Raw genomic sequence first — 25,112 nt, forward strand, 5'->3', positions numbered from 1 at the left:
GATGGGCCGAGTGGCCTAATTCAGCTCCTATGTCTTATGGTCTTAAGCTGTGCTAATTGATTCAGGCCCATGCAATTCTTTCACGCATTTACAAATCTTTTGTTTGATTGTGACTGCAGTCCTTAACACTGTGTTCAAAAGCATAGGGCGGGATTTTATGGCCTTGCTTGGGCGAGACTGGAAATTCCTGCCCAAGGTCAATGGGGATTTCCATTGACGGACCCTCGCCCGCTCCGATTCCGGCCGAGTTGGTAGAGTTCCGGCCACTGTGTCTACAAACTTCACTACACCCAAGGGCAATGACATTAAAATGGCTTCATAATATCATAAGTTTTTAAAATGTATTTATTAGTGTCACAAGTATTGGCTGACATTAACACTGTAATGAAGTTGCTGTGAAAATCCCCCAGTTGCCACACTCCGGCGCCTGATCGGGTACACTGAGGGAGAATTTAGCACGGCCAATGCGCCTAACCAGCACGTCTTTCAGACTGTGGGAGGAAACCAGAGCACCTGGAGGAATCCCACGCAGACACGGGGAGAATGTGCAAACTCCGCACAGACAGTGACCCAAGCTGGGATTCGAACCCAGGTCCCTAGTGCTGTGAGGCAGCTGTGCTAACCACTGTGCCACCGTGTCGCCCCATATAACCTTCAGAAAGAATGTTCCAGTCAAGCAGCATCCTTTTTTGAAAACTCTCATCTTTGTCTTAAGATCCCTCCATAGCCTTGTAATATCCTCCAACTCCACAACCCTCTGAGATAACGGTGTTTCTCTAATTCTGGCCTTTTTGTGCATTCCCAATCATGGTCGCTGCACTATTAGTGGCTGAGCCTTCAGTTGTCTCAGCCCCAATCGCTGGAATTCCAAGCCACAGTCCAAAAATATGCAGGTTTAGGTGGATTGTCCATGCTAAATTTCCCCTTAGTGTCCAAAGATGTGCAGGTTAGGGGAGATTAGCGGGATAAATACATGGAGTTACGGGTAGAGGGGTTGGGTGGGATGCTCTTTCAGAGAGTCGGTGCAGACTCGATGGGCCGAATGGCCTGCCTCTGCACTATAGAGATAATCTCTGATTTCTATGACAACTCTTCACCTCTCTCCCTCACATTGCTCCTTTAGGACACTCCTTCAAACTTACTCCTTTGACTAAGCTTTATGTGGCTGGGTGTCACACATACTTTATTTTAAAATGTCCTGTGAATTACCTTCGGACATTTCATTACATTTAATTGTGCTACATAAATATAAGGTGGTGTTTAAGATCCGGAGAGAAATAGCAGTTGAGCAGTATGGACTGGAGTTGTACGTGGGCCTGACAGGTCAGGGTCAGTAGGTTCCTCTCCCGAAATGACTCGTGACCCACTTCAGCTTTTAACCACAGTTCAGGTTTCACGGACGTTTTTTCTGGTTTCTGTCCGAAAGTGACCACGTTTCACGGGATTCAAACTCACAACTGGTCAGAGTGTTATATTAACTCCTGCGCTCTGAGTTTGCGTTCTGTATATTGTGGGATATTGGGTATCTTCATTACATTAGCTATTGTCAGTCGTCAAATATCCGTGTCCATTGTAACGCTGTAGATAATGTTGCTCCGAATACTAACGAACAGAATGAATGAATGAAGCAAAAGAAAAACCCAAAATGAATATAAACTCCATCAATTTCCATCAGGAAATGATCCAAAACTACGGAGCAAATTAGTATGACAGATTGAAGATGAATGTAAGGGGATTATATGGCCCACTGTCAGTATTTGCATTGAATTTATGCAAAAGCTGGGGAAAGCCAGTTTCGTACATTTTCAGAATAATTTATCACAGCGTCGCTTTACTATTTCAAGAACCTCGAAACATTCAGCAGGCCCAGTGACAGCCACAATGGAGCTGGTAACATTAATCAACATTCAGTCACCAGCCAAAGCCATCAGCTGTGACACTGAGTGATTGGAAGAGGCACAGAGCAGTCAGTCACTTTGACAAAAGGGCCAGCTCCTGAGGAGTCAGTCCAAGGTTAGTACACAGAGCGGCAGCTAACGGGAGTCTCATGAAATTCATCCATCTCTACAGATTCCCTGCACTTTGTAACAGGCAAGCATTTTGTTTGGAACTATCATTTTGTTTTCGCAACAAGCTCCGTAGATTAACAATAGAAACGGAGTTGGAAAATATAACCAAACACGCTTGCAATTCAGAGGAGTACTTAAAACAGTTTTCAACTTCATCCAACCTTTAGTTGTATGTTCAAATCATCATAGAATCTACAGGGCAGAAGGAGACCATTTGGTCAATCCCACCCAGGTCCTATCCCCGTAACCCCATATATTTACCCTCCTAGTCCCCCTGACACTGACGGGCAATTTAGCATGGCCAATCAACCTAACCTGCACATTTTTGGACTGTGGGAGGAAACTGGAGCACCCAGATGAAACCCACGCAGACACGGGGAGAATGTGCAAACTCCACACAGACAGAGTGTGGAGGCTGGATTTGAACCCGGGTCTCTGGCACTGTAAGGCAGCAATGCTAACCACTGTGCCACCGTGCCACCCACGTTCAGTTTATGGAATTATTTTGAACTCCAGCGTTGGACTGCTATTACTTTATGTAGGTACAAAGAACAAAGAAAATTACAGCGCAGGAACCGGCCCTTCGGCCCTCCAAGCCTGCACCTCCCATGCTACCCGACTTAACTAAAACCCCCTACCCTTCTGGGGATCATATCCCTCTATTCCCATCCTTTTCATGTATTTGTCAAGACGCCCCTTAAAAGTCATTATAGTATCTGCTTCCACTACCTCCCCGGGCAGCGAGTTCCAGGCACCCACCACCCTCTGTAAAAAATCTGCCTCGTACATCTCCTTTAAACCTTGCCCCTCGCACCTTAAACCTGTGCCCCCGAGTAATTGACTCTTCCAGTCTGCAATTTTGTCAGAATAGGTTGCTAATGAATGAAAGCATGTGACAATAGCACCTATTTGTCACGTGGCCTCTTGAAGTCTGTGACTATAAGTTGCGGAATTGAAAGAACACAAAAAAACAGTTTATATGATTCCTCATTATTGTACATCTATAATATTGCGTCATTATAATCTTGATTAATGACGGGACGAACGTGTGGAAAATTATAGCTTCCTCTGGGAAAAATTATTGAACCGTGTGAGGAGCGTCGTCCTTCTGCTTGTGACAAATAGATGGGAAAAGCTTGGTTGAAAATTCCTCGGAGCTGCAGGTGATTCAGAATTCACGACCGAGATTCTGCACAAAGCGAAATAGCGTTCTCCCAGTTTCCATCCGCAGCGTTCTCCAATTTGCGACTACCATGTTTTGTTAGGTATTTCTTGAAGGAGAACGAAAGTAAAGTAAAATTTGCCATTGGAGAGAGAGGAAAACACAGAGGGGATAAATGTTATTTTTATTTCGTCACAAATGGGGAGTTTTTAATGGCTTTTAAATGACATGTTAGTTCACGGCTCATGCGTCTGATGACCTGCGCTTGTTCCTGCGTTCTCAGTGTGAACCATCAGGAGAATCACTGGTGCAATGACTGAACACATTTCCTCTTTTCCCACTGATGCAGGGCTCGCTACAGAAGGCCCGTGTGGGATAGGTGATTGTCCTGCACTGGCCCGATTAAACACAGTTCTTCCTGACCTTGGTTGTAAGCTAAGCCAGCCTCCTTCTATCCCTCTAATTTGTATCCAGAATTGAACTGTTTTCAATTGACGGCATGATTATTGCACCCTTTGATTTCTAATCCCAGTTCTTCTGTTGTCTGAAGTTGTGGCCTTGATAAGTTAAAGGAAAACTTTCATGAGGCAGGCTTATAATGTCAAGTGATGGAACTTGTGGAATGGTATTGCTGTGGTTAAGTCTACCTCCCTCGTGCATGGTAAACATAGAACATTACAGCGCAGTACAGGCCCTTTGGCCCTCGATGTTGCGCTGACCAGTGAAACCAATCTAAAGCCCCTCTAATCTAAAGGTTCATTCTGTTCTACAATATCTGCACTTTTCACTCAAAGTGAGTCTAAAGCTCATTCCAGTTGAGTGTCTGCAGGCCAGTTGTGTGATACTTGATGGTTTCTTGTCTCCTGGTGTCTTGTTTCAGGTGCATGGTAGGGATGTTGTATCCAGCCTCTTGTTCCTAACTGGGAAATGTCATGTAGCCATGATTGTGCTGGTGAATGCATTGTTTGAAACTATCCAAATTTCTGATTAGGAAGATGGCAGGGATACTGTTAGTTTCAGCTGTCCGAGTTCATGATCTGCAGGCTGTAGTGCAGCATCTTTTGGCATGAAAGTGCTTGGAATCACCGAGATTCCTCCCACAATTTCACTTTGATCAGTGCTTGTTTGGAGCAGTAGATACCACAATCAGATGAGTAACGTAGGTGCTGCTATGTAGATTGTGTTTGTCAAACCCGGACTTTGGGAAGTCCCAACAGTTTATTTCGAGTGAAAAGAAGACCTTGGTAAAGTGGTCAGCAAATATATTCTCCAGACCTTTTCAACTCTCCCCATAGGTTTCTACTTCCATTGACAGTGTCTGGAAAGCAGCTTTGTGGAGTGTCCTCCTACTTTTACTTCTGGATTTATTGTCTAAATTTGGCCAAAACCTACAGCAATATTTTTAAATCTGTTTTGGCAGCAAGGGTTGGAGAGTTCCTCCTAAATTAAAACTATCAAACTATTGTTTAGCTTCTAAGTTATGTAAGGAATGCCTGATTAGGCAAGAAGGTAAGAATAACTGCCTTGTAGGTTCTTTACTGTTCTTCAAATTCGTAGCTATCCATTTAGTTCCAGATTGATTGCTATTGTTTGCTTTGTGGTCAGGGAATTTTTTTTAGCAGAGTAATTTTAAAGCTAGTGTATGCTAACAGCTTGGGAATAGAGGGGTGACAACCAATGATCGATCTGAACATTTTGTCGTGCCTGGCCTAATTATTTCAATGCAGCACAGTGCCATTATTTTTTTCCCCCCTCTGTGGTAAATTAAAGGGGACATCAGTTTGCGAGTGGCTTGTGTGGTAACTCCCCGGTTGCTGCCTGGCCATGCACACAGCTTAGAGGGATCACTGCTGTCAGCAACGTTCAAACAGCTTGACACCATCCAGGGTGATGAAGTCTGTTTTATCAGTGCCCTCTCTGCCACTGCTTGCAGTGCATGCAGAGTGTACAAGGTGCACAACGGCAAGCCACCACTGCTACTTTGGTAGAACCCCTCAAGCCATGATCTTCATCACATGGGCATCAGGCCTTTTTGGTTGAGGGATTTACGGACAACGTTCCAAGGTGTAGAATGAGGAATTCCGGGATTTTTGTAGAAGCTGATTGGGGTAACATCATTTTGCTGCTAAGTTGGAGAAGGTTCTTGCCTGTTAATGACCTGAACAAAGAGTCAGGCAGCAGAGTGGTTATTGTGGTTGGTCTGAAGAGGTTGAGCTGGATGTTGGCATTGCATGGCGGCTGATCCCATGCCTACAGATAACTTTACTGAAAGACATCCTGGAGAAGAATAGTAAGGATGGAACCTCAGATAACTCGAGGTGAGCAGATGGAGATTGAAGAAGAAATCTTGTACTGGCCAAGTAGCCTTTATTCATAAATCTGTAAGTCAAACAAATCCGAAAACCGCACTTTTTAAACTTCATTGATCTTTAGCACTGGAAGTCTGGATGTTTGTCCGACCTGTTTACCTTGTGACTTTTGTGGTGAACATGTCACATAGGGGCAGCACAGTGGTTAGCACTGCTGCTTCACAAAGCCAGGGACCCGGTTTCGATTCCCGGCCTGGGTCACTGTCTGTGTGGAATTTGCACATTCTCCCCATGTCTGCGTGGGTTTCCTCCGGGCGCTCTGGTTTCCTCCCACAGTCCAAAGATGTGAGGGTTCAGTGGATTGGCCATGTTAAGTTGCTTCTTAGTGTCAGAGGTTGTAGCTAGGGTAAATGCATTGGGGTTATGGGGATAGGGCCTAGGTGAGATTGTGGTCCTATGATTCTGTGAAACTTAATGCAGGTTCCTGTATTTATTATTCAGTGATGCACCTTAGTTTACATTCACCCAGGTGCAGGCTATTGTAATGTATGGGTTAAACGTGGTATCCAAAAACCGAAATTATCTGAAGTCTGAAATGCGGGTGGCCCCAAGGGTTTTGGATAAACGGTATTTAGCCTGTAGTGGATCTGCTGAATGTTGGAGCAGGTTAGAGTGAAAGACAATAGTGCGATGCCACAAAACTGGACTGTTATATTGTATGCATCGGATATAATGCAACCGACTTATTGCATACATTGGATCGCCAACTATTCCCACTGATTAATAAATACGAGCTACCAGTGATAATGATTTCTCCTTCAGCCTCTCTATGCTCACCTCTGGACTTATCTGAGGTTCCACAGAACAACTATGCTGGCAGATCGTAGATTGGTAGAATTATACAGAAACAATCAATTGGCAGTTAAATATTGTACTTGCCTGTATTTCATCTGTTACTAAAATAAAATGCCCTGAAACTGGTTTCTTCAATAGCTTCTGAGCCGAAATCCACAAGGAAAAACTTTACGTGGGCAAGAAAACCTCACTTGACTATTATTATTACTGACTCGTATAGTATCACAGAGTGAAGAATGTAGGCATCACCTGGGTATATATCTCTGCTTTGACATCCATTGTAGCATAAAGGAAGACAAGAGACCTAATGGTGAGTCGAGAAGTGAAATTGATTCGAACAATGCCTGGTCAAACAAGATTGGACTTAATTGTAGCTCGGCTTTAGATTGATTCTTGTGTACCCTCCCATCAAATTCAATGTCGTCAGAGAGAAAAATCCGATTCTTGAAGTAACAGACCAAATTAATCCCCCACTCACAGGTGACTCTGTACTCAACCCCTTTCAGCAAGGATAACTAAAACCATTTGAAATGGCTGTAGTTTGGGCCTGGTTTGAAGTTGATCTGAAGGGATTTTAGACACATCTCTGGCACGTTTCTTGCAATCCTTTTTAAAGAGATGGTAATTTTTAAAATATGGGGGAATTCCCACCTGGGGGAAAAAAAATACTTTAGTAAGGCACAAGAATCCCGAGACTGAATTGGGAAGAAAGAAAATAGCAATTTTTTTGATGGGGGAAAAAAAACTAATTTTGTATCTTGTTTGCAACTTGAGCAATCAAATCTCCCTGCTGTTTGCCCAGCAGACAAGTACAATTCGCCAGCTTCCGTCACCAACAATTAACCTGTAAATTACTTCAACATTTACAGCCTGACCTTGACCAAGGTATGCATTGGGTGGCACGGGGGCACAGTGGTTAGTACTGCCTCACAGCGCCAGGGACCCGGGTTCGATTCCTGGCTTGGGTCACTGTGTGGAGTTTGCACATTCTCCCCGTGTCTGCGTGGGTTTCCTCCAGGTGCTCCGGTTTCCTCCCACACTCCAAAGATGTGCGGATTAGGTGGATTGGCCATGATAAATTGCCCCTTAGTGTCAGGGGGATTAGCTAGGGAAATGTATGGGGTTATGGGGATAGGGAGTGAGTGGGACTGTGGTCGATGCAGACTCAATGGGCTGAATGTGAATTCTATGAATCCACACCTCACTGGGTTAAATAACCTGATATTTAAAAAAAAAGTTAATCCAATATTTTTGACTTTGCAGCTTACAATTAGGGAAGTACTTAGAACAAAAGGTAATCATTCTATACTTCTCTATTCATATCTGATATAATTGTGTCCTTCTGCATTCTGAGAAAGGGAAAAATATATATGTGAGAAGAGTCATAGAGGTTTACAGCATGGGGAACAAGGCCTTCGGCTCAACTTGTCCATGCTGCAGGGGCGGGCAGGCAGGAGTATACTCTGTCCTGGTTAAGGATAATTGTACTTTGCTACTCCAATTTAGAAGTTACAGATCTGAGGTATGATTAATTTATAAGAAAAAAGCTTGCAATTATATTATGGGCGTGATCTTCTGGCTCTTCATGTCGGCGGGATCTGGCCCCACTGACGGTGCACCCCCGCTGCATGTTTCTTGCTGGTATGGGGTGGAATCAGTGGGAAATCCCATTGACAAGTGAGGGGACCAGAAGTTCCAGGCAACGGCGTGCCCCTTCCCGCCACCATGAATATCAGGACACTGTGAGAACTCCCCTGCTCTTCTTTAAATAGTATCATGAGGTCGAAAGCTGGTTAGCAGACAGAAAGCAAAGAGTTGGAATAAGTGGGTCTTTTTACTGCAATTGTATAGGGCGTTGGTGAGGCCACACCTGGAGTATTGTGTGCAGTTTTGGTGTCCCAATCTGAGGAAGGATGTTCTTGCTATAGAGGGATTACAGCGAAGGTTTACCAGGCTGATTCCTGGGATGGCAGGCCTGTCACACGAGGAGAAAGTAAGTGGGTTAGGATTATATTCACTGGGGTTTAGAAGAGTGAGAGGGGATCTCATAGCAACTTATGAAATTCTAACAGGATTAGACAGGGTAGATTCAGAAAGAATGTTCCCGATGGTGGGGGAGTCCAGAACATAGTTTGAGGATATTCTAAGACAGAGGTTTCTTCACCGGAGTGGTGAATGTGTGGAATTCACTACCACGGAAAGTAGTTGAGGCCAAAATGTTGTTGCGATTTCAAGAAGGAATTAGATATAGCTCTTGGGGCTGAATGGATCAAGGGGTATGGGGAAAAGGTAGGATATTGAATTTGAAGATCAGCCATGATCAAAATGAATAGTAGAGCAGGCTTGAAGGGCCGAATGATCTACGCTGCTATTTTCTATGTATGTTTCTATGTATATTTGTTTATGTTCAGCTGAAAGGCAAACCCAGACTTAATGTCTCATCTAAACTCTTCTGACAGTGCAGCGCTGAAGCATCAGCCTGGTTTTTCTGCTCAAGTCTTTGGGGCGGGCCTTAACTCACAACCTCTTGACTCACACTACCACTGAGCCACAGAAAGGGTCATCCAGCCTCTCCCGTATAGCTTTGATGCTCGCTGTACCACAATAAAAACACTCCCCACCCACCAGAGTAATCTTCTGGGAGAGGTGAAAAACTGTGGTTTTAAAAAAAAACCTCAAGGCCAATTAGGTGAGAAAAGTCATGGAAAATCGCTCTCCGATCCCTTCCTTAATCTTCACAGGCAAATGATTATTTCAAACAAGGGGCTCATTAACTTGACGCACAATAAACATCCGAACAACAAATAAGCTAATTGCAGAAGTATTAAAACAAATAATGTGTCGCAAAACTTATCACTTCCAAACAGAAGGCACAAGATGCTGATTTGGTTTAAAAACACTAAAAGTACTAAAATTGCAAGACTGGTGTGAATAAATAATTCATTGAGGACATTACTTTGAAGAAGCATGATAGTATATCTCGATGAGCTGGCTGACGAGGCACTTACTTTCCTTGCTGTATTAAACATTACTGGTTGATAGGTTTATGCTCGTCGGTCACCTACCTTCAAGGTAATATTGCACCGAAGACTGCTCAGGGTATTAACTCTCCACTTTGATTCTGTTGTCCATGCTTTTTGAGATGCACATCTTCATGAGAAGTGAGCTATATCTGTCACGGTTGCCCTGCCTGCAAGTTCGATAATTGAGTGGAAATGCGGGCTGATCGTGACAATTAATGAGGGATTGTGCATAACTCTTAAAACCTGTGAAACTTGTGCTGAGTGTGTATTTCTTGTAGCACAGCCTCAGAATGGAGTAAGTGAGCTTGCTCTATGGGACTCCGGAGATGTACTTACCAGGCAGTTTGAGTGAAAAGTATGGGTTATATTGCAAATTTGCAGTGCATTATATTTTGCCAAATTAATTTGTCAGCATCAACCCTGTGCATTGAAGTTTTTAACTATATATTAATATATATATATATATCTCCAGTCACTAGCATACGACTCTGCTAAAGTATGTTCACTAATTGATAACACTGTGGCTCTAATTTTGACAATTTCTGATTGCCACCTGAAATCGTGAAGGCACTTTTGTCCTTGAACTGAACTGGCATCTCTGAATCACAGAGGCCCTTGATGGTTGATTGTTATATATTCTTCTAAGGCAGTCCCTTGGGATGGAGGCTGACTTGCTTCCACTCCGGTTTGATGGGTTCTGAGATGTCCGGTGTGCGATCTGCGGGCTCTGACACACAGGGGGCAGGTAGTGCTTGAGAAGGACTGGGCAGCTTGTGTGCCTCCCTCTATCGCCTCGACCTCACCCCTGCACGTTCCCAATGAAGTCTTAATGTGTTTAGCGCCTCCCCAAATGACGCCCTGATCAGCCCTAAGCCAGGGTCTCCCAAGAGTTGGTGGGGATGTTTGACCTCTTTAGGGATGTTTTGAAGATCCCTAAAGCATTTCCACTGTGAGAGTTCCAGATGGCATGACTAAAGGATTTGATTTATTATTGTCACGTGTATTGGGATACAGTGAAAAGTATTGTTTCTTGCGCGCGATACAAGGCATACCGTTCATAGAGTACATAGGGGAGAAGGAAAGGAGAGGGTGCAGAATTGAGTGTTACTGTAGGGTGCAGAGAAAGATCAAAGAGAATGTAATTAATGGATGAAGTGCCTGATAAAGAACATAATGGTGAATAATGTAAAAAGAAGATAATTAGATTGAACTGCAGCAAATCTTGATTAGGCCCAGAATGTGTTTAGGTGCGATGGGCAGGTGGCTGTGCTATGCCGATGACTATAGTCCAGATTTGACGGTGATTCCGATTGGATCCTGGAACATCAAAGCTGTACCATTTGAATTTATGGCCAAGTGTCAACTGCATATTTTTGTTGTCTTGCAGGGCTGCAGTCAGTCTATAAAAAGGAAGCTCCCAGATTGGTTTAACTCTTCAAATCCGCAGAAAATCTCCTGTACGACCAAGAAAAAAGTGAAAAAAGAGAAAGGGCTTTTCAACTGAACCTTATTTCACTACCCCGAGCCTTTCATCATTACACAACCCGTCGTGGAAAGACAAGCAAGCAAGCCACTCGGGAAAGGTTTGCACATGTTTTGCACACAGCCTGATACATCTCGGTTAGGAACATTCAGCCGGGCAGGGGAAAAGTAGCAGAAAATAGCACGATAATTTTGGCGTACTAAAGTTGTTGTATTATTTTAAACAAAATTTTGAATAGATCGGAACTCACCGATGTCTTTGTGCAAAATACATTTTTTTTGTGAAGTTTTTTGTGGAAATTTAAGTTCTTGTGACCAGAATGATTTTTTTCCCCCCCCCACACACAAAGACATTGATTCTGTTCATCAGATAATATTAATTTGTGCCTCTTTATTCATTTTTGTAAGATTTACAAAAGTGGCATCACCTTGTGGGCACAGTAAGGACTCTCACAACACCAGGTTAAAGTCCAACAGGTTTATTTGGAATCACGAGCTTTCGGAGCGCTGCTCCTTCATCAGGTGAGTGAAGGAGCAGCGCACCGAAAGCTCGTGATTCCAAATAAACCTGTTGGACTTTAACCTGGTGTTGTGAGACTTCTTACTGAGCCCACCCCAGTCCAACGCCGGCATCTCCACCTCATGATCACCTTGAGGAGCATTGCTGCCCTTTGCCAGCAAATGTTAGAACCTGTGCATTTGTGCCTTTTGCTTTCCCGTGTGGAAAATTTCCCAGTTTCAGTCGGGCAATCCTGGACGATGTCGACTAGTGCTCAAGCGCCTTGCTCGTGTGAGGGGGAAATCTGGATGTGGTGACCTTAGGTTGCTGTGATGTACTCCTCAGCTGCAACTTCTTCAGACATCTCCGAATTGGCCAACTGCTCACTTTCTTTTGTTGTCCCGAGGCATTTGGATCTCCAGTGAACGATGAGGGGAGGAACTGTCAATGCAGACGGGAGAGATGTTATTTGCAGAATATTTCTAAATATGGGCTGTTTTAAGTCCGCGCACAGCTAAATTATATAGACGGGCACAATTTTCCTTGACTATGTTTTTGGACTGAATGTAGGTTGATTCTTCGAAATCGTACGGAAGCAATAAGCTCCAAAGGGTTTTGGCACCTTTATTAAAATGGGGCAAAATGCCCACCCGTAAACAAAAATCACCTTTTCAATTTTTGCAGGTTGGAGCACGAAACCCAACAGGAGATAAATGTCAGCACTTAGTATTTCTGCATGGCAGCAGACTGAGTATATATGATATGATCTTCTGTTTGTATATTTTGGAACAAGTCAGTGTCTTGTTAAATAAAATTACTTGGCAAAAAATCATTTTCTATCCATCACTAGTGCTACAGAGTTTGACTCACGCTCATTGGGTCCAGATCAATTTTGGAAGTTCGTGATGCTTGATCATATGAAGGCCTGGAATTGTGAAAATGCTGTTACAGCTTACACTGATTACACAACGTTAAGCACCATCTCTGACTCCTCAAACAATACAGAAGCAGTCCATGTCCAAATGCAGCAAGACCTGGGCAATATCCAGGCCTGGACTGACAGTGACGAGTAACGTTCATACCACAGGCAATGACCATCTCCGACACGAGAGAATTTACTCATTGCCCCATGACGTTTAATAGCATCTTTTTAAATCTCCCATCACCAACATCCTGGAGGTTACCATTCACCAGAAACTGAACTGGACAAGTCATATAAAATACTGTGACCACAAGGGCAGGTCAGAGGCTAGGAATGCTGTGCTGAGTAGCTCATCCTTGACCACCCAAAACCTGTCCACCATCTGCAAGGCATGGTGTATTGGAATACACTCTGTTTTTCTGCTTAAGTGTAGCTCCAACAACATTCAAGAAGCTCGACACCATCCAGGACATCCAGGCTTGCTTGATTGGCACCCCATTCACTAACATTCATTCCCTCCACCACGGGCACACAGTGGCAGAAGAGTACACCATCTGCAAGATGCACTGCAGGAATTGACCAAGGCTCCTTAGACAATGCCTTTCAAAGCCCAAGTACTACCATCTAGAAATACAAGGGTAGCAGATGCATGGGGACACCATCATCTGGATGTTTCCCTCCAAGACACACACCATCCTGGCTTGGAAAGATGTTGCTGTCCCTTCGTTGTTGAATCATAAATCATAAAATCCTACAGTGCAGGAGGAGGCCATTCGGTCCATTGAGTCTGCACCAACCACAATGCAACCCAGGCCCTAGCCCTATAACCCCATGCATTTACCCTAGCTAGTCCCCTTGACACTAAGGGGCAATTTCGCATAGCCAATCCAACCTGCACATCTTTGGACTGTGGGAGGAAACTGGAGCAGCCGAAGGAAACCCGTGCAGACGTGGGGAGAACGCGCAGACGTGGGGAGAACGCACAGACTGCACAGACAGTTACCCAAGCCGGGAATCGAACCCGGGTCCCTGGCGCTATAAGGCAGCAGTGCTAACCACTGTGCCACCGTGACACCTAAAATCCTGGATCTGCCTCCCTAACAGCACTGTGGGGTGTACCTACATCTCGGGGACTGCAGCAGTTCATGAATGCAGCTCACTACTGCCTCCTCAAGGGCAATTAGGCAAGTATTCATTCAATTCCTTTCACGTAAGTTACTGATTCTGCTTTCACTATCCTTTCAAAACTTTTGCAGCCTAATAAGATTTCACTTCATCTCACCGTTGGTTCTTCTAGTTACCAGTGTTGCAATGGGAAAGTTTGAGGTGCGGGAGCTCTAAGAAAATGTGTTGGGCATATCATTTCTAAATGATATGTTATTTTCCTACATATTAATCACTTTAAACCCCAAACATCAGTAAAACAATGCTTTCTAAGTGAAAAATATTCATGCCAGAAGACACTTTATTTTAAACCATGCGGTATTTTGAAACATTAGTCTTTGACATAGCTAGAATTTCATTATGCAACAGCTTAATTATTTAATGCAATCCTATTAAAAACTCGAATTACAGAAGACTTCTGACTGGGAGAATGGCATACAGAGGGATCACTGTTTCTCCTGATTTATATTTGTAACCCAAACCTGGGTGTACAGGGCCCAATTTCAAAATTTGAAGATGATACATGCTGGGTCCCTTCATTCCTTTGAACAGGCGATGGTACGGTTTTTAAAATGAATTTCTTTTATTGAGCAGAACTTAAAGAAAATTAAATCATTACAGGAGCAAAAAGTAAAAGCAAAGCGAACTTGGAGAGACTGGCTTTTCCTGTCAGCCCCTGTACTGATTACACTGAGCTGGATCTTGAAAACAAACTGTACAAACACACGCCAAAATCCACAACATATCTCAACCCTTATCTCGTTATTATAACTGTTTTTCACATGCTGTCTCTGTCTGCAGAAACAGGCCTTGCAGCTGCCGTTATCAAAAGCTTATTTTGCTTGCATTGCGTACTCTTTAGAAATGCAGTCAATTTATAGCTAACCCAGCATGCCTTCTGAGTTTGAAAATGTGGTCAAGTTAGCTTTAAAATGTAGTCAAGTTAGCAGTGTTAGTTAACCCCTACAGTCTAGCATTTAAATGTAATTGCATAGGCAGAAATATCTTAAAATGAAGTCTTTGCATAGACTGAAGCGAACAGGGCTAAGCATACAAAGGATCTTTCAATGCAAGACTTGGTAGTATTGTCAACTGTGAAGAGGATAATGATAGACTTCAGGAGGATATAGATAGGCTATATCCTCCTGAATAAGAATGGCAGATGGAGTTTAATTTAGACAAATGCGAGGTGATGCATTTTGATAGATTGAACCAGGGCAGGACTTACTCAGTTAATGGTAGGGCATTGGGGAGAGTTACAGAACAAAGAGATCTAGGGGTACACGTTCATAGCTCCTTGAAAGTGGAGTCACAGGTGGACAGAGTGGTGAAAAAGGCATTCGGCATGCTTGGTTTTATCGGTCAGAACATTGAATACAGGAGTTGGGACTTCTTGTTGAAGTTGTACAAGACATTGTTAAGGCCACACCTGGAATACTGTGTGCAGTTCTGGTCATCCTACTATAGAAAGGATATTATTAAACTAGAAAGAGTGCAGAAAAGATTTACTAGGATGCTACTGGGACTTGATAGATTGAGGTATAAGGAGAGGCTGGATAGACTGGGACTTTTTTCTCTGGAGCGTAGGAGGCTGAGGGGTGATCTTATCGAGGTCTATAAAATAATGAGGAGCATAGGGCATAGATCAGCTAGATAGTCAATATCTTTTCCCAAAGGTAGGGGAGTCTAAAACTAGACGGCATAGGTGTAAGGTGAGAGGGGAGAGATACAAAAGTGTCCAGAGGGGCAATTTCTTCACACAGAGGGTGGTGAGTGTCTGGAACAAGCTGCCAGAGGTAGTAGTAGAGGCGGTAAAATTTTATCTTTTAAAAAGCATTTAGATAGTTACATGGGTATGATGGGCATAGAGGGATATGGGCCAAATGTGGGCAATTGGGATTAGTTTAGGGGTTTAAAAAAAAAAAGGGCAGCATGGACAAATTGGGCCGAAGGGCCTGTTTCCATGCTGTAAACCTCTATGACTCTGGTGGAATGGGCACACGTGGGAGATAAAATTTAATGTAGAGAAGTGCAAAGTGATACAGTTTTGGTCAGAAGAACAAGGAGAGGTGACATAAACTAAAGGGTATAATTCTGAAGGAAATGCAAGAGCAGAAGGAGTTGGGTGCGTATATATGTAAATCTGAAGATGGCAGGGCAAGTTGAGAAAGTTAAATTATATGGGATCCTGCATTTAAACATAGGGGCACAAGAGTACAAATAAAATGTTATAAAGGGGAGGTTGATCCCTTCTCTGAGAGCTAACACCTACCCACTCAAAGGGGAGTACCTCACTTTATAATCTGTTAAAGTGAGTGCGAGAAATAGTATGATCTGCTCTTCAGCAACTTTTAGTGGTAAAATCAAAATAACTACCTGAGACTCTCTGTAAAATCAACAAGTAACACTTTCTTTATCTAACTAACAGTGAACAGGTTAACTAAACTATTAACAAACCGAATAAAACACACTTCTAATAGAATGTTATTTAGATAAATACAATTCCCACTTATTAACAAAAAAATAGAATTTTTTATTCACCATGTTTTATCTTCCAGAATCTTTTGTCTTCTTTCTTCTTTGCTATCTTCACTATTAAGGTGAGGCTTTCTTTTAAGACATAAGTGTGGCTGTTACGCTGGCAGATGGCAGTTACTATGTCTCTCTGAAGCTGAGAGCTGACTCTTATATCCTGATGATATACCAACATCCACACAACAGGATTGGTTCTCAGGTTACAAAAAAATCAAATTTAAATCTGATAGGCTGCTGTTAGGGGCCTAGTTTAAACTGATTGGGCAAAATTCTAAAACAGCCTGCTGACTTGGCAACACTGCTGCCTGGCCTCTCGATTCAATGTTTCAGTCTGTACTGCATATGCAATTGCATTTCTTAAAAAAACACCTTTTTAACAGACAATTTTACAAACATCAACTTTGCAACACACGTAAGTTATGAACCTTCATAAAATTCTGGGTTCAACCTCAATAGGAAGGATGTGAAGGCTTTAGAAAGGGTGCAGAAAAGATTTACAGGAATGGTTCCGAGAATGAGAGGCTTTGTGGATAGATTGGCAAAGCGGAAGATCAGAAAGTTGAGAGATTTGTTACATGTGTTCGAAATTATGAGAGTTCTGGAGAGTGTGAATGGGGAAGAAACTGTTCCCGTCGGCAGAAGGCCGAGAAGCCTAAGGTGACTGATGAAAGAGCCCAGAGGCAACATGAGAAAAAACCCCTCTATGAAGCAAGTGGTTTGGATCTGGAATGCACTGTCTGAGTGTGTGGTGCAGACAGATTCAATTGCGATTTTTAGAAAGGAACTGGATAGTCTGAAGAGAAAAACAAATACTGGGCTACAAGGAAAAAGTTGAGGAGTGAGATTGGCTGAGTTGTGGTTGCAGAGAACTGGCTTAAAGGCAATGTGCTGAATGGCCTCCTGTGTTGTAACCACTCTATGATTCTGGTATCGATATATATAAGGAAGTTGATAACCACACGAGGAAGGAAGAAGCTGAAGGTTACCCTGAGAGTGTAAGCAGGAGGGTAGCCTGTGTGGAACATATTCAAGAGGCGGCTTGATACAGCACTTGGGGGAAATGGGATCAAAGGTTATGGGGAGAAGGCAGGATTAGGCTATCGAGTTGGACGATCAGCCATGATGGTGATGAATGGCAGAGCAGGCTCGAAGGGCCAAACGGCCTCCTCCTGCTCCTATCTTCTATGTTTCTATGAACATCAACATAGGCCAAAGGGTGTGTTTCTGTGCTGTAAATACCATGTAAAGCTGCCAGCAGAGAATACAAACACTATCAGAGAATGCTGGAAAATCTCAGCAGGTCTGACAGTATCTGTGGAGAGAATGACCAAAGGGTCATCTAGACTCGAAATATTGGCTCTGTTCTCTCTCCACAGATCAGCCCTGCTGAGATTTTCCCGCATTTTGCTGTTTTTGTTTCAGATTCCACCATCCGCAGTATTTTACTTTGATATTAATACAAACACTATACTGTGTTTACATCCTCAGGCCACCACAGCCAAGAGATTAATTAAATCACACACACGAAACAGAAAACACAGGGAAACCCCAGCAGGTCTGACCCCATTGACAGACTACCTGCAACTCAAAAACACCTATTCGCACTCTTCAGTGGCATGGAGAAAGCTGCCACTGTCTCCAAGAATGAGAGGGATGATCAGAATAGAAACAGAAAATGCTGGAAATGCTTAGCAGGTCACTCAGCATTTGTGGAGCTGCGGACAAAGTTAACATTTCAGGTCAATACCTTTTGATGAAACGTTATTGACCAGACACATTGGGCTGGATTCTCCGACCTCGCCCATGGCTGGGATTCTCTGGTCCTGCTGCAGTGAATGGAGATTTGGCTGAGCGTCAAATGCTCTGTTCTCGCTGGCAGTGACAGCGGGGCATGAGTGGCTGGAGAATTCTGGCGGTTACCTTTGTTTCTTTCTCCGCAGATGCTGTCTGACCTGCTGAGAATTTCCAGCACTTTCTGTTTTTGTTTCTGATTTCCAACGTCTGCAGTGTTTTGCAGATGATCTAAAAACTTGGCCACAGGGACGAGATTTAACAGAGGACGTGAAAGGAGACGAAGGAGGGGCTGAGCTGAGGGAACTACAGACAGAGGGGTCTAGATGGCTGAAGGTATAGCCACTAATGGGGTAAAGGGAGGGAGACATACAAGAGGATGAAGTTAAAGAAAATGGAGAGTTTGTTGGGAGGTGGGTGTGCTTTACGTCCAGTGAAAGTTACAGAGATAGTGGGGGGTCATTCTTTCTCATTGTATGACAGCTTGGTTTGGCTCCTGCTGTGCCCAAGACCGCAAGGAACTACAAAGGGTCATGAATGTAGCCCAGTCCATCACTAGCCTCCCATCCATTGACTCTGTCTACACTTCCCAATGCCTCGGCAAAGCAGCCAGCATAATTAAGGACCCCACGCACCCCGGACATTCTCTCTTCCACCTTCTTCTGTTGGGAAAAAGATACAAAAGTCTGAGGTCACATAACAATCGACTCAAGAATGGACTTACCTTGCATTAAGTTGATCGTTCTCTCCACCTGAGCTATGACTGTAACACTACATTCTGCACTCTCTCATTTCCTTCTCTATGAACGGTATGCTTTGTATGTATAGCGGGCAAGAAACAATACTTTTCACTGTATGTTAATACATGTGACAATAATAAATCAAATCAAAGCAAATCAGGGCCTTCCATTTCAAAACTCCATCTCAGCCAATAATCAATTAAAAAATATGTATTTTCCCTATGTAGAAGCGTGCACAAGATTTGGAATAATCCTTTAGGCAGCCATTCGCAAACACAATCCCGCAATTCAGGGAAACTTAATCAAGAGCGCAGATGTTGTTTTCTTCCTTCTTTTCCTTGGTATGTGGGCTGCTTAAGCCAAACACTAGTGAAGTGTAGCCCTGAATGGAAGTAATAACATGGTACCCATAATGTTTCGCATGGAGTTCCCAGAAATTCAGTGCATGAAACTAAAGTATTGATAAAGAAAGTGTGACATAAAGAGGCTACAATGTAAATGTCTGCGCAGTTTGATGGAATTTAGGAGCGTTACTTAACTGTCCCTCATTCACCATCTCCGTACTAACATACCAGCTTGTCAATTCCGCTTTGAGTTAGCACAACAGCTATTTTGTTCGTGGTCTTGTTTTCGACTATGCAGCTGGCCGTGAATAAGTTCTTTTGTGACTATAGAACAGGTATCAGAAATCAGATACCCCATACGTTCCCAAAACATCGCTGCTTGAAAGGCAAAATGCGATTACTGTTCTCAAAGCATTTGTACCATGCCTTTCACAGCATTTCTTTGCCAAAGAAACTATACTTTTAAAGTGTAGCTACTCTTCTAATGCAGACAATGTCTGCAACCAATTTGCACACAGCAAGGTCCCACAACCAGCAATGAGAACAATGACCAGGTAATCTATTTCATAGAATCATAGAATCCTACTGTGCAGAAGGAGGCCATTCGGCCCATCGAGTCTGCACTGACCTCAATCCCACCCAGGCTCTATCCCTATAACCCCATGCATTTATTCTAGCTAATCCCCCTGACACTAAGGGGCAATTTAGCATGGCCAATCCACCTAATCCACACATCCTTGGACTGTGGGAGAAAACCGGAGCACCTGGAGGAAACCCATGCAGACACGGGGAGAAAGTGCAAACTCCACACAGACAGTAACCCAAGCCAAGAATCAAACCTGGGTCCCTGCTGCTGTGAGGCAGCAGTGCTAACCACTGTGCCGTCCTTAGTGTTGGTGCTCAAGAAATAGTTGTCGGCTGGGCTACTGGGGAAACTCTCTGCCCTTCCTAAAATAATGATGTGGGTATTTTTTTTGAATCCATCTGAGATGGCAGATAGGATCGCATTCATTGAAAATGAATTTGTGGGACATGGGCGTCGCTGGCTGGCCAGCATTTATTGATGTGGAGATGACAGTGTTGGACTGGGGTAAACACAGTAAGGAGTCTAACAACACAAGGTTAAAGTCCAACAGGTTTATTTGGTAGCAAGCACCACTAGCTTTCGGAGCGCTGCTCCTTCGTCAGATGGAGTGGAAATCTGCTCTCAAACAGGACACAGAGACACAAAATCAAGTTCCAGAATACTGATTAGAATGCAAATTTCTACAGCCAACCAGGTCTTAAAGATACAGACAATGTGAGTGGAGGGAGCATTAAGCGCAGATTAAAGAGATGTGTACTGTCTCCAGACAGGACAGCCAGTGAGATTCTGCAAGTCCAGCAGGCAAGCTATGGGGGTTACTGATAGTGTGACATAAACCCAACATCCTGGTCTAGGCCGTCCTCATGTGTGCAATGTACCATGTCTCGGGACATCCTTTCCTGCAGCGTATAATACGCTGCAGGAAAGGATGTCCCGAGGCATGGTACATTGGGGAAACCATGCGGACGCTACGACAACGGATGAATGAACACTGCTTGACAATCACCAGGCAAGACTGTTCTCTTCCTGTGGGGGAGCACTTCAGCGGTCACGGGCATTCAGCCTCTGATCTTCGGGTAAGCGTTCTCTAAGGCGGCCTTCACGACACACGACAGCGCAGAGTCGCTGAGCAGAAACTGATAGCCAAGTTCCGCACACATGAGGACAGCCTAAACCGGGATGTTGGGTTTATGTCACACTATCAGTAACCCCCACAGCTTGCCTGCTGGACTTGCAGAATTTCACTGGCTGTCCTGTCTGGAGACAATACACATCTCTTTAACCTGCGCTTAATGCTCCCTCCACTCACATTGTCTGTATCTTTAAGACCTGGTTGGCTGTAGAAATTTGCATTCTAATCAGTATTCTGTAACTTGATTTTGTGTCTCTGTGCCCTGTTTGAGAGCAGATTTCCACTCCATCTGACGAAGGAGCAGCGCTCCGAAAGCTAGTGGCGTTTGCTACCAAATAAACCTGTTGGACTTTAACCTGGTGTTGTTAGACTCCTTGCGGCATTTATTGCCCATCCCTCGTTGCTCTTGGAGGGCAGTTGAGAGTTAACTACATTGCTGTGGCTCTGGAGTCTAAAATATATTTGTCGTTCTTGGTATAGCCTTCAAGTGCCCCTTTGCCATTTAAACGTCTAATGACTGCAGCCTTTTGCCCATAGATGTCACATGGAGGCCAGACCAGGCAAGGATGGCAGATTTCCTTCCCTAAAGGACATTAGTGAACCAGATGGGTTTTTCCGACAATGGTTTCATGGTCATCAGTAGATTCTTAATTCCAGACATTTTTATTGAATTCAAATTCCACAATCTGCTGCGATGGGATTCGAACCAGGGTCCCCAGGATATTAGCTGGATTTCTGAATTAATAGTCTAGCGATAATATCACTAGGCCATCGCCTCCCCCACGTGCCCACATTCCCACCTTGGCCTACTGTGATGCTCCAGCGAAGCCTGATACACATTGGAGTAGCAGCATCTCACCTTCCGATTAGGCACTTACAGCCCTCGGGACACAACACTGAGCTGGGCAACTTTAGATTTGGACCTTTGTCCCCCATCTGAAACCTCCCCCTGCCATTTTTCAAATATTCCATACGTGTATTGCCTCAATGAAAATCACACCCTCCCCCTCTCACACCAGGCCATCTGCCTTTTGTTCTTCAAGTTGCTACTTTTGGTTGCAGTTCCTACATTCTCCCTTTTTTCACCTCTGACAAGGAGTCTATGACTCAAAACATCAACTCTGTTTCTCTCCCGATAGATGCTGGCAAACTTGCTGAGTTTTTCTGGCGTCCTCTGTTCTTGTCTCAAGTTGCTTCTTGTTTGTAGGATAGCACCTTCAACAAAGCAGCACTCCCACCGTACTGCACTGTCATAGAATCTACAGTGCAGAAGGAGGCCATTTGGCCCATCGAGCTTGCACCGACCACAATACCACCCAGGTCCCATCCCTGTAACCCCACATATTTACAGTTCTAATCCCCCTGACACTAAGGGGCAATTTATCATGGCCAATCAACCTAACTCACACACATCTTTGGACTGTTGTGTGAGCCCAGATCAGCTTTGCCCAGAAGTTGCTGACTAACTGCAAATGTGGATATCATGATCCTGTGTTAGCCATGCACACTAATTTTATTAGGGACCCCTTACCTGTAAGCGTGCAACACAGGTAACTATACTTCACATATGCATATTTTCTTTCGAAACGTCTGCCACTATTTGGTAACCACGGAAGCAAATGACCAAGAAACATTCACGGTCTGTGCTTCTTGTTTTACCATTTTATTAACAAATGCACACAAAGTGTACAAGTGCGCAGGTGTACATTGTGTGAATGAGCTTACATTTTTTTCTATTCATTCATGGGATGTGGGTGTTGTTGGCTGGGTCAGCGTTTATTGCCCATCCCTAACATGCCCGAGAATGGTGCCAAATATTATGTACATAACGGCAAGTCACAGGAGGACAGGTAGAAACTGGTCACTGGGCAATTAACATTTTATAAAGAAAAATCAGATTTTTCACAAATCAATTTTCCTAACTGACAGCAATTAACCTCGAGTTGATCCCAGCATGTTATCGTCCACAACACCCCCCCCCCCCCCACCACACCCCCCCCCCCCCCCCCCACTCCCCCCCCCCCCCCCCCCCCCCCCCCCCCAGGGACTTCCCTAGCAGAAACAAAGGATACATTTTCCAGGTCCAGTGCTGATGTCCCAATGGATCGCCCTTGTTGGATGTCCTGTAATGGGCAGTCATTACAATTAAGAGTGAATTCCCAACCCATATCGGGCATGCTGCCGTATCATAGAATGATAGAATCCTTAAGTAAGTAAGTTTATTTATTAGTGTCACAAGTAGGCTTACATTAACACTGCAATGAAGTTACTGTGAAAATCCCCTAGTTGCCACACTCCGGCACCTGTTCGGGTACACTGAGGGAGAATTTACCATAGCCAATGCATCTAACCTGCACATCTTTCGGACTGTGGGAGGAAACCCATGCAGGCACAGGGAGAACATGCAGACACTGCACAGACAGTGACCTAAGTGGAATTGAACCCGGGTCCCTGGCGCTGTGATGCAGCAGCATTAACCACTGTGCCACCCCATGGCATCCGACTGTGCAGAAGGAGGCCATTCAGCCCATCAAGTCTGCACCGACCACAATCCCACCCAGCCCCATCCCCACAACCCCATGCATTTACCCTAACTTCCTAGTTCCCCTGCCACTAAGGGGCAATTCATCATGGCCAATCAACCTAACCCGCACATCTTTGGAGTGTGGGAGGAAACCGGAGCACCCGGAGGAAACTCACGGAGACACGGGGAGAATGTGAAAACTCCACACAGACAGTGACCCAAGCCAGGAATTGAACCCAGGTCCCAGGTGCTGTGAGGCAGCAGTGCTACTGTGCCACCCAGTATGGGCGAAAAGGCTGCAGTTATTAGTCCTTTAAATGGCAGAGGGACACTTGAAGGTAAAGGGCTATATCCAGCACCAGCAAAAACTACAAATGTATTTTAGGCTCAGTACAGAATGTATGAAGACAAAAGGAAATAGCTATATTCACATTGCCCGACTGGCATTTGGTTTGTTTATTATACTGCAGCAAGGCATGCTTTCAAACAACAACCTGCAACCAACAGTCTTGGGAGGCCTGCAGCTTCCGAGAGCTTCACACATGTAAACACTGCCTATATGCTGCATTGTCAATGATTGGTGCCATTGAACAGGCTGCAGGAGGGCCGCATGGCCGATAAATCATAACCCCTCAGCTTTAGGAAATGTGTCGCGCTGCTGTTGCTAATAAGTAAGGAGAGGCAGTGCTGGTGCTGCCCACATTGTCCTAGAGACCGGTCCACTGTTTGATAAATGTACGGGGCAGCACATTGAGTAAGCCTGCAGTGGATATATCAGACTGGTCAAGGCAGAACTGATGAGGAAAACAGTGACCCTCTCACTTGTAGAGCTGGCCCAATGGTACAGGCTGACTGTAAATGTTGGCCTTGCAGATATTGTCATAGATTTTCAGCTTTCTCTCGGTGGGTGGCACAGTGGTTAGCACTGCTGCCTCACAGTGCCAGGGACCTGGGTTCGATTCCCGGCTTTGGTCACGGTCAGTGTGGAGTGTGCACATTCTCCCCGTGTCTATGTGGGTTTCCTCCGGGAGCTCTGGTTTCCTCCCACAATCTGAAAGATGTACTGGTTAGGTGCATTGACCCGAACAGGTGCTGGAATGTGGTGGCTAGGGGAATTTCACAGTAACTTCATTGCAGGGTTAATGTAAGCTTCACTTATCACGAATAAGTAAGAAAGAAAGAAATGAAAGTTTGTCTATTAGTCACAAGTATGCTTACATTCACACTGTAGTGAAGTTACTGTGAAAATCCCCTAGTTGCCACGCTCTGGCGCCTGTTCGGATACACTGAGGGAGAATTTAACATGGCCAATGCACTTAACCTGCACATTTTTGGACTGTGGAAGGAAAATGGAGCACTTGGAGGAAAGCCACGCAGACACAGGGTGAATGTGCAAACTCCACACAGACAGTGATCCAAGCCGGGAATTTAACCTGGGTCCCTGGCACTGTGAGGTAGCAGTGCTAACCACTGTGCCACCCACACACTTTAACTAACCTGAAGTCTGGAAAGCCAGTTCATCATGACCTCTGTCCAGTAGATGTTCCAGGACTAGTTGTTATCATTGGTTATAAACTGTCTAACTCCGAGGTCAGCTGGATCTCTACGGCAGACCCTCTTTCACTTTGTGCTACTTCAACAATGAGATAACTGGACACTTCAACAATAATCCCCATTATTTATTTCAACTTGAAATTGACGTGCCAATTTTCGCCTTTGCTACTATGGCAAGCCCCTGGTGAATGAGTGAAGCAAGAAGCCTTGGTGCGAAGACCTCCACTCCATCACGTCTTCCCCCAGCATTGCTGACCTTGTAAGTGGTGGGGTTAAAAGCTCTTGCCCCTTCCAAGCTCTTCTTGGAAATACTGGAATTAACAGGAACCTGACACAATAAGGGGTTCTTTTAGAACCATTTTCCGACAGGTTCCAATTCTGGTTATGGCCGTTGACAACTGAAGAGGGGTTCAATGATACA

General features: G+C 44.3%; 1 protein-coding gene across 6 annotated transcripts in view; it reads left to right on the forward strand.

The window, feature by feature from the left end:
* The window catches only part of wrn (WRN RecQ like helicase), a 120,909-nt gene extending 108,687 nt beyond the window's left edge, over positions 1 to 12,222 (forward strand). For all 6 annotated transcript variants that reach the window (XM_078209606.1, XM_078209596.1, XM_078209577.1 and 3 more), the window contains one exon: positions 10,806 to 12,222. In XM_078209606.1, coding sequence (XP_078065732.1) covers positions 10,806 to 10,922 — 117 coding nt within the window. In that variant the 3' untranslated portion in view covers positions 10,923 to 12,222. The remainder of the gene's footprint in view (positions 1 to 10,805) is intronic.
* Positions 12,223 to 25,112: the final 12,890 nt, after the last annotated feature.

This window comes from Mustelus asterias, chromosome 1, assembly GCF_964213995.1.
Source record: "Mustelus asterias chromosome 1, sMusAst1.hap1.1, whole genome shotgun sequence".
In the NCBI taxonomy this organism is placed as follows: Eukaryota; Metazoa; Chordata; class Chondrichthyes; order Carcharhiniformes; family Triakidae; genus Mustelus; species Mustelus asterias.